At 36.7% G+C, this 21180-nt stretch overlaps 1 protein-coding gene across 2 annotated transcripts in view; it reads left to right on the top strand.

The window, feature by feature from the left end:
• The window catches only part of ADAM9 (ADAM metallopeptidase domain 9), a 146970-nt gene that overhangs the window by 25117 nt on the left and 100673 nt on the right, over positions 1-21180 (top strand). For both annotated transcript variants that reach the window (XM_040453743.1, XM_040453829.1), the window contains exons 4-9: positions 2868-2946; positions 9885-9961; positions 11311-11506; positions 12838-12903; positions 15912-15983; positions 17117-17286. In XM_040453743.1, the coding sequence (XP_040309677.1) occupies positions 2868-2946; positions 9885-9961; positions 11311-11506; positions 12838-12903; positions 15912-15983; positions 17117-17286 (660 nt within the window). The remainder of the gene's footprint in view (positions 1-2867; positions 2947-9884; positions 9962-11310; positions 11507-12837; positions 12904-15911; positions 15984-17116; positions 17287-21180) is intronic.

The following is a 21180-nucleotide window of genomic DNA, read 5'->3' as shown; positions in this document are numbered from 1 at the left end:
TTTCTGGGTTCTGTATTGTGTTCCATTGATCTATGTGTCTGTTCTTATGTCAGTACCATATTGTCTTGATGGTTCCAGCTTTGTAATACAGCTTGAAGTCCAGAATTTTGTGATGCATCCAGCTTTGGTTTTCTTTTTCAGGATTGCCTTGGCTATTTGGGGTCTTTCTGGTTCCATACAAATTTTAGGATTGTTTGCTCTGCTAGCTCTGTGAGGAATGCTGGTGTTATTTTGATAGGGATTGCAGGAAACCTTTTTCTTTTTGTATATGGAATTGAACCATTGATCTTTTCTCCCTATCCAAGACCTCCAGAAATTAGAAGTTTTTAGAGAGTATCCTTATTTTCATGGCAGTATGGTTTTTTGTGGAAGTTCAGTGAGAATCTGTGAGGATCCAATTGGAAACCTTAGTTGTATTATCAAGGTTTTTGACTGGAATGTCATATTTGAGAATGATATGCATCAAATCACATATGATCAGACAGCATTAAGGAGCTAAGGTTGACTTTAAGGAGCCAATTTTATACCTTCCCGTCACCCCACACACCTTGGTAAAACCAGCCTGTACCTGGCCTCTTGCAGGTAAGGAAGGTCATTTCCTTACAGCTGAGTAAGGAAGGTCATTTCTGGCAGGTCCAGGAACCTCTGGGTATTTTGAAAACCTTGAGAAGAGAGGAATTCTCCATACCTCTAGGCACTGCAGGCAAAATCTGATGGCTTCTAAGCCCTGAGAGGGTTTTATTTATTTTTTTATTAAAAAAAATGTTTATTTTTATTTTATTTATTTGAGAGAGAGAGAGAGAGAGAGAACGAGAGAACGGCAGAGAGAGAGAGAGAGAGAGAGAGAGAGAATGGCAGAGAGAGAAGGAGACAGAGGATCCAAAGTGGGCTCTGTGCTGTCAGCAGAGAGCCCTATGTGGGGCTTGAGCTCAGGAATGTGAGATCTCGGCCTCAGCAGAAGTCAGACGTTTAACTGACTGAGCTGCTCAGATGCCCCATCCTGGGAGGCTTTTAGAAGTCCCATCTGAGATTCCTTCTGAAATGTTCCAGGAAATGAAACTCAAACAAGGACCTGTGTGGCCAATCACTGTTTTTGCTGCACTTATGTAAATAATCAGGGCAGGTTTAATGAGACTTGACTTACTTGGCAAACAGATTAGTCTTACTTTGATTATCTTTGACAGAAATGAGGGTGACTGTAGAGAGAATATTTTTGTTTGTTTCAGTAGAAAACTCCAATGTACCCTTGCCAGTTCCATCTTGCACATTTTGCCTTTTTTTTTTTTTTTACCAAATCTGAAATCTTCTGGTTTCCTCCAATATCTGGCTACCACTCTCCAAATTAACATTTCTAGTTTTTCTCCCTTCTCAGTTGGAATCATTGAGAGTTAAAACTGCCCTTTTCCTGAAGCTCTACAAGCAGAAGCTGAACAAATTGATATAAATTAAAAAAAAAAAAAATTTACCACAACAGTTCACATATGGGCAACCTTCCTGTCTCTTCTGGTATGGACCATTCAAAAAGTTCACCAGAACGCCTGATGCCATCACCGGGTACATTCAAATTTCCAACCAGGAAGATTTGTCGGATGGACAGTGCCATCCTCTACCATCTAAACATGCTTCGAGAATTTCAAATCTAAAAACCTTGACTGCTGCCCACTGGATTCAGAAACTGAGTTTATTTGTCTTTATTTTCATAGCAACCGTCCTCATTAAATGCCTGACTGCTAGCACCATCCAGCAAATGTCCTTTACTACCAAGTTCCAATAGATGATTCAGCTGGTCCTTAATGAACAAAAGGATTCCAGATTCTGTGTGGATTTATATTGTTCAGAGGAAAGAAGGATGTCTCTTTTTTTCTTGAACAAGAGTGGAGACTGACAAACATTCTTTGCTTGACTAAACCTTAGGCGGTTGAACCTTTTCCTAAGTACATCATCCATGCACTTCCTTATAAAATCTGGTTTTAGCAAGAACCTCCTGGTTTCTGATCCCTCTGGACGTGTGATCAGGTTCCTCATCCTTTACCACCCCCCCAGGTGATTTCCTATCACCCTGGCCTATCTTCAGCGAGAATCTGTTAGGTTAGTTTAGCCAGACCACCCCTCACCACTGATATTTTCAGCTAGTAATTTCCTATCCGCTGACCTCTGCCCCTTGGGTATACATTCCCACTTGCCCATGCTGTATTTGTAGTTGATCCTTTATCTCTCATTGTAGTGGTTCTTATACTTATCACAGTGGAGCTGAATAAAGTCTGCCTTACCATTTTTAACAAGTGTCACTGAACAGTTGTTTTCTTTAACGAAGATAACCCTGTCTTTACACATATGGTTTACAATACTGAGCTCCCTTAACATGCAAGGGAGTTCAGCAATCAGCAGTAATTGTTTCCTCCAACTGACACTGATTTTGCCTCTCTACTTACAAGGTTAAAGCAGTGAGTGCTTCTCGTTTATATAGGACTTTTAGGAAAGAGTAAAAGCACTTATTTTTCTTTTAAGAAACATGATGAGTACATCATCTAGAAATATGATAAGTACATAACCTTATTTATACTTTTCCTATGAGATGTATCAGAAAAATTTAAAGACATTACTTTTATTTTTTGCAGCCAACATTTTATGACCACTAGAACACATAGGCAGCCTAGCATTCTTTATGAGGAAGCAACGCACATGATTTCAGATTTGAGTCTATTTATGACCTTTTTGTTTTATAATAGCTTTCCCTTTAAATAATAATTTGTCAGGTGAAAGTTTTTGTTCCTGTTTATATGTTTTAGGAATATTGCCTTATGAGTTGTTTCTTAGTTGTATGTAGGTAAAATAATTTTAAGCGATATGTTTTATTCCTCTTCCAGAGACCTTTTGCCCCAAGATTTTGTAGTTTATACCTACAATGAGGAAGGGGTTCTGATCTCTGATCATCCCGATGTACAGGTAACATTTTCCTCTTGATCTTATATTGGAATTTAACATAATTATAATTTTACAATTAGTTCTATTCAGGTACAGAAGACTATGTATACATTGCACAGTCACCCAGGGCCACTCTTGACATGATAATATATGGAGTTGTCCTGGGAAGGGGGTGTGTGGTGAGTGTATTTACATGGACTGGAGCGCACTTTACAGTTCTCCAGGTCCTCAAGTTGTCAAATGTTTTTTTTTTTAAAGTTCAAGAAATAATCTTCTATTGATGGTAATCCTTACTCCTTATGAATGTTTGCTAGATTTTAAAATCTAAAAAATTGTTTTTGCTGGAAGTTAATCTCCCTGAAAGCATCTCTTACTTATTAAGACATTTGATTTGCCATTAGTACTTAGTAAAAAACAAACACTTGCATGCTGTTATATGTTGTAATTTTTTACCAAAAACAGTTCTTTTCTAAAGAAATGTGGTCTTCTTTGCATCAGAGAACAGAGTATTTCTGAAGACAGAACTGGCCAGGAATACTCAAAATAATTGGTAGTTGCTGAATTTGGCCTTATGCATTATTAAATTAGAGCATAAACATTTTTCGTGTCTTTTGGGAAGAGCATTTTGCAGTCCTTTTTGGCAGTTAGCTATTCTGTATTTCTTTCTTTTGCATGAGTGTCCATGGAAGTCTTTGTTCCCATTAAACATGTGTTATTTTCCTGCAAGCTCTGTAATGTTTGGCTGGGTTGAATTGTTTATGTCAGTTACGTACTTTTGCAGTGCACTTCAAATAAATAGAAGGCAAACCCTTGTTTTAGATTAATTTCACACTGCTTGGATGTAATCCTGGCTCTTTGTTGTTGTTGTTGTTGTTGTTGTTGCTGGCTCTGTCATTTATTTGTTGGTCAAGTTACTTTGAGTTGTTTGTACCTTATTTTCTTCACCTTAAAATGGGAATGATAATTACAACTTCATGGAGTTACTGGAAAGCTTAAATGAGTTCATACTTTTTAAAAAATTGAAGTGTAGTTGACTTACAATATTGTATTTGTTTCACTATATAGCATAGTGATTCAAAGTTTATATACGTTATGAAATGACCACCACGACAAGCCTAGCTCCCATTTGTCACCATACAAAGTTGTTACATATTGTTAATTATAATCCTTATGCTGTACATTGTGTCTCCATTAAATGAGTTAATACCTGTAAGATACTCAGAACAGATAGTCTGACCATTATTAACTCAATAAATATTATTTATTATTATTGAAAATATAAATGCTTAAAACTGCTAAAAATAGATTTCAGTCAATAGAAATTGATGCAACTGTTATCTGAAAGTATTATTATGGAATTGTGCTTTCTTGGGTGATTGAAAAATACAAATTAAGACAGATGAAGTCTTTTTCTTATTTCTTGGTTTTTAGTATTGTTTAGATAAATGAAAGTATGTAGATTTGAGATACCAATTAAAACCTTGGTACTGGGAATTTTTGGCCTATGGCTAGATTGTCAGATATTATAATGACATTACTTTTGTTTATAAAATGCAATGAAATTACACTGAGTAAACATGAATGCTTTCCCTTATGAGTGCTATTACCTGGTTTTTATCATTCGTGTCTTTCACAAAGGCCATTTTTCACAAAGAAACTAAGTTTTGATAACCACTTTATTCAAGTTTCTGTGTGAAATAAAATTCCAGATTACCATGTGTTAGAACTTTGGGGTACCTTGCAAATGTATTAGCAAGTGTCTTAAGACACTTCTAAAGTTAACTTCTTTAATTAATTAATACTCTTTGTTCCATATGAAAGGTATATTGACTGCCCAAGGCTTGTGGGCTGTGGCTAGGTTTTTTTTTTTTTTTTTTTTTAGGTGGCTCTATAATAGTTCTGTGTATTTCTCCTCTCCCTAGTTGAGTGCTTTGCTTATAGTTTGTGTATTTCCAAAACTGTGACATTTGCACCTTTACTGTAATCATGCAGTTTAACTAGATGTTTTGTAAACTTATGAAATAAGATTTTTTAAAGTACATTGAAGCCTTTGGAAAGATTTATTAATAAAACCCAGATATTTAAAAAATACTGTCAAGTTGGCAGATTAAGCAACCAAGTGATGGATTTCAGTCATGTCAAATAAGAGAGCTTCTATTATAATTGAAACTAGAAACATTTAATTAAAAAAATTTTCTTTTTTAACGTTTATTTATTTTTGAGAGACAGAGAGAGACAGAGCATGAGTGGGGGAGGAGAGAGGGAGACACAGAATCTGAAGCAGACTCCACAAAGCCTGACGTAGGGCTCGAATTCATGAACCTTAAGATCATGACCTGAGCCGAAGTAGGACACTTAACTGACTGAGCTACCCAGGTGCCCCTAGAAACATTTAATTTTAGAGTGCCATGAGTTACAAGTATTATTACCTCATAGATGCTACGGCATTGGTAATAGTAGAAGGTATTTAGTTTTCTGTGGTGAGAAGAAGACAATATCAAAGCTAGACTTAAAAAATTTTTTTTTTCAACGTTTATTTATTTTTGGGACAGAGAGAGACAGAGCATGAACGGGGGAGGGGCAGAGAGAGAGGGAGACACAGAATCGGAAACAGGCTCCAGGCTCTGAGCCATCAGCCCAGAGCCTGACGCGGGGCTCGAACTCACGGACCGCGAGATCGTGACCTGGTTGAAGTCGGACGCTTAACCGACTGCGCCACCCAGGCGCCCCACAAAGCTAGACTTTAACATAAAGCACTAGAAAGAAAAACATTAGTGGTTGTGAATTGCCCCACAATAGAAAAAGTTGTAAAGTGTTGAAATTCAGCCTGTATTTTTAGTGTAAATTGTTTAATTTTTTTTTTAAATTCTCACCACTTCAGACTTATAGGAAAAGTTGCATGAATAATATAAACATTCATGCGTCCCATTCACCCAGATTCCCCAAATGTTAACATTTTACTGCATTTGCTTTATCCTTTCTTTCTTCTCTATTTTTTTTCTGAAAGTTTTAAAGAGTATATTGCAAACATGGTATCACTTTACCCTTAAACACTTGATTGTTAATTCCCTAAAAACAAGGAGTTTTATTTAATCAAGTACAATTCTCAAAATTAGGAAGTTAACATTGAAGTGATGTTGTTTTCTAATATACAGACCTTAATGATTTTTCTTTTTGTTTTTTGTTTTTGGTCCATCATCCCAATAATATACTTTATAGCAAAAGAAAATCCATGTTATTGTGCTGCATTCAGTGGTCATGTCTCTGTAGTCGCCTTTAATCTGGAAATCCTTTGTCTTCCCTTGTATTTCATGACAATAGCATTTTTGAGAAGTATAGGCCAACTTTTGTAAACATCCTGCCATTTGAGATTGACGTTTGCTCGTGATCAGAGTCAGGTTATGTACTTTTGGCAGGAATACCACCAAAGTGATACCGAATGGTCCTCAGTGTATCCTGTCAGGAAGCAGGGGCTGCATTTGTGCTGTTCCTGATGGTATTGATATTGATCATTTAGTTAAGGAATTGCCTGCCAGGTTTCTCTTCTATAAAGTTACTGTTTTTGCCTTTTTAATTAATATTATGGTTAGACATTTTGAGACTAATATAAATATCCTGTTACTTCTCAAATTTTTACCCACTAGTGTTAGTATGTAGTAGTTGTCTGAATTAATGGTTATGATGGTTGTTAAAATGGTGATTTCTTAATTTCATTAGTGCTTCTGTATGAATTAGTGCTTTCTGTAAGGAAAAGATGTCCCTTCCCATTTATTTATATCAGTGCAGACTCATGGATTCTTACTTTTTCATGAGTGAGATTGAAAATCTGCATGTATGTGAGGGCATTTTTATGTTCTTTTGTGAATTGTCTGTTTATGTTTTTTGCCCAGTTTTCCACTGGGTTTTCTTTTGTTGTTGTCCCTCTAAGGTTTTGTTTTTTAAATTGCGGTATAATTGACATACATTTTACTGCCTTAGTTTCAGGTGTACAACATAATGATTTGATATTTGTATATATTGTGAAATGATCACCACTATAAGTCTTGTTAATATCTGTTACCATAATAGTTAAAAATTTTTTTGTGTTTGTAGTGAGAACTTTTTAAGATTTATTCCCTTAGCAACTTTCAATTATACAATACAGCATTATTAACTGTAGTCACTATGCTGTCTTTAATCTAATTTTGAGTTAATTTTTATGTATGGTGTAAGATAGTGGTCTGGTTTCATTCTTTTGTATGTAGCTCTCCAGTTTTCCCAGGACCATTTATTTTTTTAATTTTTATTTTATTTTTTATTTTATTTTATTTTATTTTATTTTTAACATTTATTTATTATTGAGAAACAGAGAGAGACAGAACATGAGCATGGGAGGGGCAAAGAGATGGGGAGACAGAATCTGAAACAGACTCTAGGCTCTGAGCTGTCAGCACAGAGTCCGATGTGGGCTCGAACTCAAAAACTGTGAGACTATGACCTCAGCTGAAGTCGTGATGGTCTTCACGACTTAACCAACTGAGCCACCAAGGTGCTCCTCTGAAGGACCATTTATTGAAGAGATTGGTATATTCTTGGCTCTCTTGTCAGAAATTATTGATCATATATGTATGGGTTTATTTCTGGGCTCTCTGTTCCATTGATCTGTGTGTCTGTTTTTATGCCAACACCATACTGTTTTGATTCCTATAGCTTTGTAATATAGTTTGAAATTAGGGAGCATGATGCTTCTAGCTTTGTTCTTCTTTCTCAAGAAGAGGAAGGAGTGTCTTTATTCTATTTGGTGTTTTTTTGTGGTCCCAGACAAATCTTAGGATTATTTGTTTCATTTCTGTAAAAAATGCCATTGGAATTTTGATAAGAATTGCATTGAATCTGTAAGATTGTTTTGAGTAGTTTGGACATTTTGACAATATTAATTCTTCCAATCTGTGGTCATGGATTATCTTTCTGTTTATTTGTATCTTCAGTTTCTTTCATTAATATCTTACCATTTTCTGTGTACAGGACCTTCCTCCTTAATTAAATTTGTATCTAGGTACTTTATTCTTTTTGATGGATATGGGATCGTTTTCTTTATTTTTCCTTCTGCTAGTTCATTATCAGTGGATAGAACCACAACAGATTTCTTTATATTGATTTTGTTTCCTGCAACTTTACTGAAATCATTTATTAGTTCTAACAGTTTTTTGGTGGGGACCTTAGGGTTTTCTATATATAATATCATGTCATGTGCAAATAGTGACAGTTTCACTTCTTCTTCTCTTCTGCTGGGTTTTTAATCTTTCCTCTTTGATATTTAAGAGTTCTTTATAGCTACTGTATCTCTGATACAAGTTACAAATATTTTTTCCCAGTTTGTGTATTGTGTTTTGACTTTGTTTTTTGGTGTTTCTTGCCATATAGAAGCTTGAAAAACTTTTTATGTAGTAAAAATTATCAGTTTTTTCTTTTATTGCGTCTATATTTCAAGTAATAGCCTTTCTCTATATCCAGGTTAGAGAAGAATTCACTCATGTTTTCTTTTGGTTTTTATATATGATTTTATTTTTAATGTTCAGACTCTTGATTCATTAAGATTTTATTCCTATGCATGGTGTGAGGTACCGATCTCATTTTATCCTTTTATAAATGTCTAAGTGGACTGAGCACCATTTACTTAAAGGTGCATCCTTGCCGCATTGATTTGAGATGCCACTTTTATCACAAAAAGTTCCATGTGTACTTGGTCTAATTCAAGTCCCCAAATTCTGTTCCACTGGTTGTTATCCCAATGCACCACCAGTACTGTACTGTTGTTGTTTTTTTTAAATTTTTTTTGACGTTTATTTTTGAGAGAGAGAGAGAGAGAGCAGGGGAGGGGCAGAGAGAGAGAGGGAGACACAGAATTTGAAGCAGGCTCCAGGCTCTGAGCTGTCAGCACGGAGCCCAATGCAGGGCTTGAACTCACGAGCCGTGAGATCATGACCTGAGCCGAAGTCTGACGTTCAGTCGACTGAGCCACTCAGGCGCCCCTGTACTGTTTTAAATATTAAGGCCTTGTGATACATCTTAATGTTGCCTAACAACCACCTCCCCCACCCACCTTAGCTTTTTTTTTTTTTTTTGTGCTTTGAAATTGTTTTAAAGAGGACAAGATCTCATCATGCAGTAAAAAAATCTGATATTAGTAAGTGATATTATGCTTGTGTTTCCACTGGCCAATTTCTTCCTCAAAATTAACGATAAAGGCTCTTTAGTTTTTTTAAGATGGCTAAATGTAAAACTAATAATAATATAATCAATATATAGTTAAGAAGAAAAAATCATCTGGTCAAAATTACTTTTTTACCACATACTGATTTTTTTCCCACCTTGGCATCATTGGCTTGTCACAAGGGCCCCTTCTGTATTAGGTGTCATGTGGCTGCTATTGCTTCTTGGATTGACTCTGATCTAAAATGTTAAATATGATATGGGGCACCTGGGTGGCTCAGTCGGTTAAGTGTCTGACTTCAGCTCAGGTCATGATCTTGTAGTTTGTGAGTTCGAGCCTCGCATCAGGCTCTGTGCTGACAGCTCTGAGCTTGGAGCCTGCTTTGGATTCTGTGTGTCTCAGTCTCAGCCCCTCCCCTGCTCGTACTCTCTCTCTCTCTCTCTCTCTCTCTCTCTCAAAAATAAGCATTAAAAAAAATGTTAAACATGATATAATGGTGTCTTGTTCTGCTTCTAGGCTTAATGGTTATTGGGATAGAGCTCTTTGTGCTTAGTATCCTCTGGAAATCTGCCTAAATATTTGTATCCTTGTATAGGAGGGCAGTAGATAATCTGAAGATAATCCGAAGAATGCCATGTAATAAGATGCCAGTGATATGAACAAAATTGTTAGTTTACAAAATAAATAATTTTATTAGCTCTATAATTTCTGTGATGATTTTAGCAATGTAACAGTATTTGAAGATAATACAGTTTTTATCATTTAGAATCATTGTCATTATCGGGGCTATGTGGAGGGAGTTTATAATTCATCCATTGCTCTGAGCGACTGTTTTGGACTCAGGTAAGGAATTTTCTTTATCATTTTTTTCCTTCTATTTCTTACCCCTTTCCCTATCTCTGTTTCCAAATCAAGTCATTTGGGGGAATTAACAATATTAGATTTACTTTGGTATTGCTGAAGGTCTTTAGAGCTATGTATCAGATATCATTCTTGGCATGTGTATTTAAGAAAATATTACAGTGGTGAGTTTCAATATCCAAAGAGAAAATTTTGTTGTTTTGAGATTGCTAAGTAATTTTTGCTATTAAAAAAACATACTTTAAGTCTGTGTAGTACTTTATGTTTACACAATTTTCACCTATATTTCATTTAAGTCTCACAATGCCTGTGAAAAGGGGCTCATTATCTCCATATTTAGGTGATTAAGCAAACTGGGATTTAGAGAAATTGTACCACATATGAAGTAAAGTGATAATAATATTAAAATTACATTTGTTGAGGGCCTGGCAATATGATGCTGTGCTGTTTGGTTGATTACGTGATTGATTGAACTAATATTACTTTTAATTCTCAAACCAGCTGTATAAATGGCTATAATTATCTCCATTTAAGTAATAACGCTTACACTTACTGTGTGCCAGGCAATGTGCTAAGTATTTCACACTTACTAAATAATTTCGTTTCCAGAACAGCCCCACGTAGAATGTAACATAGAGAAGAGGTGTTAAATCATTGCTAGTAGGAACATAAAGAAGAGGTGTTAAATCCCGTAGCTAGTAGGAAACTTTTGGGATTCAAACTCTGGTTCTTTGGCTCCAGACTCCATACTTCTAGCCACTCCTCTGTATTGCCTTCTATTATACAGCAGTCACTTGGAGAGATAACTGACTTTCAGGGGAGTGACGTTAGTAACTAGCAGTCTTGAGCTTTATATTTAGGTCTGCGTGATTCTAAAACCTAGTATTTTTCTCTAGGTAGCATGGTATAGAGAAACAAACCAACAGTCTGAGATTGGAAAAACAGAGAGATTGGGCATTAGGACTTTATTTCAGATGTTCTTCTGACTCCCTGTTTGAGTCTTCACTAGAATTCCCTGCTTACTCTTGACAGGGGTCCCTTTGACCAAAATGCTTCTAGGAATACGTCAACTACAGTTGTGGGCACTGTGCCTTTGTACATGTGTCATGGTGCTGCTGGGTTGAGAGAGGCATGTGCCTCTTCTAGTGTATTTTCATTAACTCATTTGAGTTTATGGCATTATTTTCATTGCTTCTCTTGTCATCCACAGACTGTTGGGCTGTTCTTTTCTTAAACATGTTAAGCACTGGGACTTGATTTCGTGTTTTCTAATTTCTTTTCCTGTGTATTCTTCATTCTTAAAAATTGTGTACGTGTAATGCGACACTTAGAGGAATGCTACATATAGAGAATGTGAGTTACGGGATTGAACCCCTACAAAATAGCTCTCGTTTTGAGCACATCTTTTATCGAATGGATCATGTCCACAAAGAGCCTCTGAAATGTGGGGTTTCTAACAAGGATATAGAGAAAGAAACCACAGACTATGAAGAAGAAGAGCCTCCTAGGATTACTCAGCTACTTCGAGTAAGGAAATATGTTTCTTCATGGCCCAGACTAAAGTGTTAAAAAATCATGTATTTTTGCATCACACCAATACTTATTATTGTTTTGTTTTTGCCAACTATGTGCCAGATGTTGTGGTAGCTACTGGGGAATAAAAAGATGCAGTTCCTTCCACCAAGTCGAACATAGTCAAGCTTCTATGTGTTTTAGAAATTAGGGCTTAGATCTTTTTTTTTGTTGTTGTTGTTGTTTTTTTTTTCAACGTTTTTATTTATTTTTGGGACAGAGAGAGACAGAGCATGAACGGGGGAGGGGCAGAGAGAGAGGGAGACACAGAATCGGAAACAGGCTCCAGGCTCCGAGCCATCAGCCCAGAGCCTGACGCGGAGCTCGAACTCACGGACCGCGAGATCGTGACCTGGCTGAAGTCGGACGCTTAACCGACTGCGCCACCCAGGCGCCCCAGGGCTTAGATCTTAAACGATACTTACATACGTATTTTTTACCACTGCTGCATTATAGTCCATTACACTGTCTTTCAGAGAGCAGTTTATTTAGATACCTTTTACACAAACAGAATGGGGATTCTTGAGTGCTAGATTGAAGAAACAGAGAGAGATCGGGCATTATGACTTATTTCAGAGGTCTTGCAGGGACACTTGTATCCCAGTTTTGAGTCTTCACTAGAATTCACTGCTTACTCTTGGCAAGGGTCTCACTGACCCAAGTGTTTCTAGGAATAGGTCAGCTACAGTTGTCTGTGCTTTTCTATATGTGTCATGGTGCTGCTGGGTTGGGAAAGGGCATGTGCCAGTTTATGGCATTGTTTTCATTGCCTCTTCAGCCGTCCACTCTTTTTAGCTTTAATCATTGGAAAACATTCAAGTTTTTGCCCAATTCTGCACTACATATGAATTTCTGAAAATCACAGTATTAGTCACTTTTTGAAGTGGCAACCTTGTCCTTACTTCTGCTCTGGGTTCTTATATTCTTACAATATTATAATTATTATATTTCTTTTTTCCACTCTTAACACAGTAATGGGGTTTCCCATTAAAGTGTGTGTGAGTGTGTATAATTTCAATATTAGAAAATCAGTAATTCTCCTTGGAAACCTGAATACCTCATATTATCTTTACCTAGGATTTTTCTGAGATTAGTACAGAGAGCAGTTACCACTTAAAACAACAGCAACACGTTTTTGGCTTTAATGATCTGTGTGAAGTAAACTAATCGTATGATGTTTTAAGGGACTAGAGATTAGGGTAAGACCACTATATATAAAAATCATGTAGTGTTATAACTTTTTTTTTGTTTGTTTTTTGCCTTTATGATGTTTGTGTTTTTGACAGAGAAGAAGAGCTATCCTGCCACAGACCCGCTATGTGGAGCTGTTCATTGTCGTAGACAAGGAAAGGGTAGGATTGGTGACAGTTTTTCTTCTTTTTCATGAAAAGCAGATGAGAAGTGAGCATCCCATGAAAGAAACATAAAATGTGATATATTTGTGTTGATTTTTCTTAAATGTAATTTAAAACTAGAATGACTTTCGTCCTTTAAACATGCTTGATATTCATAATCCCCCCAGAAGCCAAATGTAGTGAATGAGAGTACATCTAACTATTTTTTACTGGTGAAATCCCCCCCTTTGTTCTTTTGGGTGATTTGCTTAATTTCTTAAGTGTAACTGTACTGCCTTTTAGTTAGTGTCACCTTTTCAGATGACTTTAAAGGATTGTGTTGAAAAACCAGTTAATCAGATACTACTTTGTTGCCTAATAAAATTGCTTTGCTTTTTAGAATTTCAGCTAACCTGTACTTCCCTTTAAGAGACAGAAAACTTCCAAGTCATGGCATGCTTTAGAAGGGAATCGAGGAGAGTACTTGATCTTAGTATTTACTATTAATTTCTGTGTTCAGGATAACACCAGGGATTTTCCTTATTGATATTTAAGAATTGTGCTTAACTTAACTAAGTAATAGGTCTATTTCAGCATTTACAGGATTATCAGTTTTAGATATAGCTGCTGTTTAATTTAACATATAGATTATTTTAAATGTTTTGTCTGGCTTTTACTGTCAGCTTTGTTGTTTGTGTGAAAAGGTTGTTTGTAGAAACTTAGCAATATTAGCAGTTTCCTTCCTGTAAGCTGCAGAGACAGTTTAGAGGATTTTTATGGCTTAAGAAAAACCTCTTATTGTGTGTAGGTTGGAAATAAATAAGCTATGTTTATTAATAGATAGAAATGTATTCAGATTTGTTCATTATAAGTTCCTAACCCTCAAGTGGTAGATGGAAAAAGCACAGGGAGTATGACGAAGCATGAACTTTGCACCAGATAATGGATAAAAAGTTTCTGGAGAATGTTTGGACAAGTGACAAAAATAGAGATTTGAGATGTTTTTATTTATTACTCATTCCAGATAGATTTGTTATGTACTGCTGGAAACTGGTTCAAAATAAGAATGGTTCCATTTAAATCAAACCTTGTCAGATATATTAGATTTTTTGTTTGTTTAGGAGAATCATGATAAAATGCCCAACTGGTAAGATCTGATATATTCTGATATTAATGCTCTTATCTTAGAACAAAACCATACATTCTTTTAAAATTTTCTTTTTGTTGGGGCGCCTGGGTGGCGCAGTCGGTTAAGCGTCCGACTTCAGCCAGGTCACGATCTCGCGGTCCGTGAGTTCGAGCCCCGCGTCGGGCTCTGGGCTGATGGCTCAGAGCCTGGAGCCTGTTTCCGATTCTGTGTCTCCCTCTCTCTCTGCCCCTCCCCCGTTCATGCTCTGTCTCTCTCTGTCCCCAAAATAAATAAACGTTGAAAAAAAAAATTAAAAAAAAAAAATAAAATTTTCTTTTTGTTATTTAGTTGGTCATATTAAAATAATGTTAAAATAGACATTTGAATTGGGGCGACTGAGTGGCTCAGTCGGTTAAGCATCCAACTCTTGGTTTGGCTCAGGTCATGATCTTATGGTTTGTGGGTTCAAGCCCCGTGTTGGCCTCTGCACTGACAACATGGAGCCTGCTTGGAATTCTCTCTCCCTCTCTCTCTGCCCCTCCCCCACTCATGCTGTCTCTCCCAAAATAAATAAATGAAACTTACAAACAAAAAAGACATTTGGATTTAGCCAGGTCTTGAAGAAAAGAATAGGTCATATCAACTGTTTGTTTTAATATGGTTAAACTTTTATTTTTTTATTTTTTTTTTCAACGTTTATTTATTTTTGGGACAGAGAGAGACAGAGCATGAACGGGGGAGGGGCAGAGAGAGAGGGAGTCACAGAATCGGAAGCAGGCTCCAGGCTCTGAGCCATCAGCCCAGAGCCTGACGCGGGGCTCAAACTCACGGACCGCAAGATCGTGACCTGGCTGAAGTCGGACGCTTAACCGACTGCGCCACCCAGGCGCCCCTGGTTAAACTTTTAAATATCTGTTTTGTCTACATGTAATGTCTCTATTGGTAAACATTGGTTAATCTCTCATTATTAATTTAGCCCAGAGGTTAGAAGTTATTTACTGATAATGTCTTTAGCCTAAGGGAAAAAAAAGGTCAGAAAATCTGTTAAATTGTTTTATCTGTGCATTTTGATTGTTTTATTTTTTATGTATTTCATTTTATTTTTTTCATTTCATTTCATTTCATTAAGAGAGAGAGAGAGCCCGAGTTTGAGTAGGGGAGAGGAGCAGAGGTAGAGCAAGAGAATCTTGAGCAGGCTCCATACTCAGTGTGGAGCCCGATGTGAGGCTTGATCCCATGACCTGTGCCAAAATCAAGAGTCAGATACTAAACTGACTAAGCCACCCAGGCTTCCTGCATTTTGATTGTTTTTTTTTTTAATTTTTTTTTTTTCAACGTTTATTTATTTTTTGGACAGAGAGAGACAGAGCATGAACGGGGGAGGGACAGAGAGAGAGGGAGACACAGAATCGGAAGCAGGCTCCAGGCTCTGAGCCATCAGCCCAGAGCCCGACGCGGGGCTCGAACTCACGGACGGCGAGATCGTGACCTGGCTGAAGTTGGACGCTTAACCGACTGCGCCACCCAGGCACCCCTTGATTGTTTTAAACACTACCTTTATAAAATTTAGTTTGGAAACCATTTTTGCATTGAAATGAGTAAAAGGGACATTAAAGAGAAAATTCATTTTAAAATTATGCTAATTTGGAGTGAATAAAGACTTCAGTAATAATAAGTCTTATTACTTATTTCACACTTGAACCTGTTTTTCTTTTATTTGTATTTAACACTAAAATGTATCCCTTAGATTTATTAATTTAAAATGCAGGTGAATGTCTAAATGCCTCCATTTTTAGTTCAGAGGAAATATTTGGGATTCTTATCTTCGTTGTAACAGATTATAGAAATATTTTCATAACTTACTTGGTGAAAATGATTTTCCTTTCTTGCTTTTCAGTATGACATGATGGGAAGAAATCAGACTGCGGTGAGAGAAGAGATGATCCGTTTAGCAAACTACTTGGATAGTGTAAGTTGTGTTTTCTATTCACTGGGATTATTCTAGCCTGTCTTTTCACAGTTTCAGAGCAGAATTAAAAAATTGTCTCATTTCAGGGGTTTGCTTTCTAGATTGTTTTGTAACATTTTTTATGTTTGAAAGGAATGTATGATTGTACAAAGACTTGGAGACAAGCAAGAGATTTCTTTCATATTAGGATCTATTTTATCCTCAGGGTAGATAGGCTAAGGTACTTTGGCATTTATGAAAAGATCTTTGAATTTGTACTCAATCTTCTTTTGATTAAGGCTGCCTCCTTCTCTGAAATCATGATATGACTCTGTGTGTGTGTGTGAGAGAGAGAAAGAGAGAGAGGGTGGGGGGGGAGAGAGAGAGAGAGAGAGAGAGAGAGAGAATGCAGTAGGGAGAGCAAGAGGGAAGGAGGGAAGGAGAGAAATTTGGTTTGAGACTTTGGAGTATGTTCACCCATTGAGAGACACTGAAGAATTAGATACATGTTCTTATAAGATCATTTCACCTATAAGGTTTTTTCCCTGATGTGAATATCACGCTTAATAATAATGATGAGGACAATAGTGTTCTATTGAGTATTTATAATATGAGACAAGTGCTTTATATTTATTGTTCTTTATTCCTCACAGTATCTCTATAAAATAAAAATGGGTTCCTTAGTGCATTATCTGAAATCTTTGGGGTGCGTGTAATTAGAATTTTAGATAAAAACTTAGAAAGGTAATATGGTTCACCATGTATTGCATAACACCTCTAACAGGATCTTGTGGTAGCACTTTGTTATCAAACTCATTGATAGTCCTGTAGTGACGTGTATGAATATTTACATTAAGTGAAATAACATACAGACTATAAATAGACTTGCATTAGTTGAGGGCAATTTGGAAACCAAATTTACCAAAAACTTAAAATTTTCAGTTTGTCAGATTTTGGAATGGAAGATAAAAAAGGATTTTGAACTTCTGTTACTTTTATTTTATGAATGGGGAAACCGAGACCCTTGAGAGATTAGAATCTCATTATACTGAAGGAAATGTTTTTAAGTAGTTGTGTTATTTCATCATAAGTTTAAAGATAGTCTCATATTCTTTAATATATTTTATATACTTTCATTTCTGTTTTCTTTCTAGATGTATATTATGTTGAATATTCGAATTGTGTTAGTTGGGCTAGAGATTTGGACAAATGGAAACCTGATCAACATAATTGGAGGTGCTGGTGATGTGTTGGGGAACTTTGTACAGTGGCGGGAAAAGTTTCTCATAACACGTCGGAGACACGACAGTGCACAGCTAGTTCTGTAAGTGATTTTTTAAAAAGTACTATTAATGAAATGGTCAGAATAACTTTTGCTTATCTTTTTCTATTAGAATCATGTTTTCTTAAGGTTTTTGAGTGTTCATTTGCATAAGGAGAACTTTGTATGACACCTCACAAGTTACACTAAGATAATGAGACTTCTCTTCTGTGTTGGATTCCCTGTCACCTTTGTCCCATGTCATTCCTCTTTCTTGGATTTACTCTTTCACTTTGGTGTGGCATGTTTTTTAGTTTCTTCTTATGAAAGGATATATGGAAAGAAAAAACTTTTGGCTTTTTACATGTCAGAAAATGTGTTTACCGTCTCAGAAGAGAATTTAAGAATTACATCAATGTGACCTCGTATCATCCCAGAGCCTGAGTAACTCAGTCTTTCCATGGTGTGCTTTACAGTTTGCCTTGTAACTTTTTGATTCTTTGGCTATGTGTAAAATGCTAGGCATGCAATCTTTTTCCTTGAGAATTTTGAAGGCATGGCTCTTGTCTTTTGACTTCCAGTATCACTGTTGAGAAGCCTTAACCCATTCTGATAACGGATCCTTTGTTTATAGGTTTGTTTTCCTCCTTCTCTGGAAACTTGTAGGATCTTCTCTTGGTTCCCAGGCTTCTGAATTTTCCTGATGATATGCTTCGGTGTAGGTCTTTTATCGCTCATCCTGCTGTGTTCTTAGTGGGTCATTTCAGTCTTGAAACTCATGTCCTGCAATTTTAAGAATTGTTTTCAAATTATTTTATAGATGATTTGATCCTCTTTATGTTTATTCTTTGTTCTCTTCTAAGCTTTCTATTGGGTTTTTTAAATTTCTGCTATCTTATTTTTAATGTTCAGTAGATCTTTTTGTTCCTTTTAATTTTTTTATATAATCAAGTACTGATTTCATGGATATAATAATTTTTTTGCTCTCTTTGAGATATTACTGATACATGTTTTAAAAATTTTCTTCTTTTACACAGCATCTTCATGGTACCATAATAAAACTTAAACTTATATAACTCACTTAATACAAACACATTCCAAAACTTACAGCAAAACCCTCATTTAAAACTATTTAAGGGATGCCTGGGTGACTCAGTCGGGTAGCGTCTGACTTCGGCTCAGGTCATGATCTCATGGTTCGTGAGTTCAAGCCCCACATTGGGTTCTGTGCTGACAGCTCAGAGCCTGGAGCCTGCTTCGGATTCTGTGTCTCCCTCTCTTTCTGTTCCTCCCCTGCTCATGCTCTGTCTTTCTCTGTCTCTCAAAAATAAATAAATGTTAAAAAAAAATTAAAACTATTTAAAACATTTCATTCTTCTTAAAAGTTATCTGACTTGAGGGGCGCCTGGACAGCTCAGTTGGTTAAGTGTCCAACTTCGGCTCAGGTCATGATCTTAGAGTTCATGGATTTGAGCCCTGCATTGGGCTCTGTGCTGTTAGCTCAGAGCCTAGAGCCTTCTTTGGTTTCTGTGTCTCCCTCTCCACTGCGCTCTCTCTCTCTCTCTCTCTCCCTCCCTCTCTCTCCCTCCCTGTCTTTCTCTCTCAAAAAAATGAATAAACATTAAAAAAATTTTTTTTTAAGTTTTCTGGCTTGAGGGCTTGCAGTTTTGAAGGCCTTAGCCTGCTGTAGCATCCTTTGCCCGGCAAAATAATAAAGCTATTATTCCTCTTTATTTCCCACAACCTCCTAAAAAACGTTTTCTAACTTGATAGGCTGGCTTCTTGCAGAAAAATGTTCTAATTTATATATTTTTGTCTCCTTCAGTGTCGAGAGTACCTAAAACTCATAATTTTTTCCAAGGAGAAATTTCCTTTGATTTCTTTTTTTGTTATGGGAGTTAATTTAGAGCAAGGCACTGAAAATGCCAAAATAATTTTTTATAGCCCTATATTCACAAAGCCTGGGTCGTGACCTTTTTATGAATTTTTAGTAATATGGCACTTGCAAGTATCCTGGCAGTGAGCATGCCTTCTAATTCACAAAGGGCCAGAAAGAACAGGCCTCCAGCACATTCCCCATACCTTGCCCAACCAAACCTACCAAGGTATCTTTTCTTCTCTATCTGGTATCCATCTGTAATGTTAGAGGCATTTCCCAAATGTTTGATGACTTCTGGTTGTGTTTTTGGTTAAGAATGGGATACTAAAGAGCCTTTTGGAAGCACTGAGTACATGAGTGGGGCTTCAACACTATGGCATTAAGTAGAGGTGATCTGGCTAAAGTGTTTTCCTTGGCCATCTCTTTATGTCAGTATCTCTGGTCCTCTTCTCCTTGCTGGTCAGATGCCCCAGAGAAAGATATATTCATTCATTTATAATATATTTATAGGTGTATACGCTAGGCACTGGGGATAGCAATGAATAAAGTAGGCAAAAATTCTCTATTTTTAAAATGTTAACAATTTTTTTTAACATTTTAAATTTATTTTGAGAGATAAGGAGCAAGCAGAGGAGGGGCAGAGCGAGAAGGAGAGACAATCCCAAGCAGGCTCCATGCTGTCAGCACATAGCCTGATATGGGGCTCAAACTCACAAACTGTGAGATCATGACCTGAGGCGAAATCAAGAGTTGGATACTTAACTGACTGAGCCACCCAGGTGCCCCAAACTGTTTTAAATTTTTAAGCAGTTTTATTGAGGTAAAACTGATGAAGATTAAACTGCACATATTTAAAGTGTACATTTTGATGAATTTTGACATATGTATATAACCACTTAACTGTCACCATGATCAAGATAATAAACATCCAGTCCCTCTAAAAGTCTCCTTGGCCCCTTTGTAATCCAATCTCCTTTCCCCTCCAAAAAACGTTCCCTCCCCAGGCAACCGCTAATCTTTTTCCTGTTAATGTGGGTTAATTTACACTTTCTAGACTTTTCTGTAAGGAAATAATACAGTTTTATTGTTTTTGTCCAGACAAAGTTCTTGCTTTCATGGAGTCCATATTCTGATGATGGAGATTGGCCATAAATGAGATAAATGAGTGTGTATAATGTATTAAATACTAGTAAGTGGTAAGGAGGAAAAATAAAGCAGGGAAGGTAGAAGTAAAAGTATTGGAAGCGTGTAACTACACTTACGGTGGTGAGCATTTCATAATGTATATAATTATTCAGTCACTGTTTTATAGCCCTGAAACTAATATGTCAGTGATAGTTCAAGTAAAAAAGTGGCAAAATGAAGTACTGGTCTGCAATGAATTGGAAATTAAAGAAAAAATTACTGTTCCTTTCCCCTAGTTTGAGTGGCACTGCCTGAGCTGATGCATGAGGCTGAATTCTCCATTTCCTTGCCTTTGTTTTAGCCACTGAAAGCCAAGGTGCTGGCATCTGCCTTTATCACTGGAAGGAGTTGCCTACCTTGGCTTGTTTGTGAAGACTGGTACAGAAAGAACCTTTGTGAGCTTGGGCATGTCATGTGACCTCTGTCATATGTAAATTTGTGATGATGGACCCAGACATACAACACACTCTCTTGGTTTCTGATTTTCTGTCATCATGTGAAGGAATAAGTACCTCTTTTTTCCTGTAGGTGCATGTCTCCCAGGAAGGTTAAGGTGACAACTATTGAAGCTCATATTCTGACTTAGAATCTAGGAAATGTTTGAAGAAACTTAGGAGCCACAATATTTGTAGCACTGAAGGCTCAGCTCTTGGTGACATGAAGATACATTTCTTTTCTTGCATTTCTCTCTAATTAGAGCCTGCTTACCTGCTTCCCTTACAGGGAAGAAAGGGCCAGGATGGTATAGTTATGGAAGGCAGTCAATATGGACTCAGATAGCATTACGTCAAGCTCCAGTTACCTAACAGTAAAGATACAGCTTCCCTGAGCCTCAGTTTCTAAATCTGTTCAGTGGGTACAGTGATTTTTATGTAGTAAGGTTTCAGGATCGA

This window comes from Herpailurus yagouaroundi, unplaced genomic scaffold (assembly GCF_014898765.1).
Source record: "Herpailurus yagouaroundi ecotype Mexico unplaced genomic scaffold, PumYag 28, whole genome shotgun sequence".
Taxonomy (NCBI): domain Eukaryota; kingdom Metazoa; phylum Chordata; class Mammalia; order Carnivora; family Felidae; genus Herpailurus; species Herpailurus yagouaroundi.
This window is presented reverse-complemented; position numbering and strand designations above follow the sequence as displayed.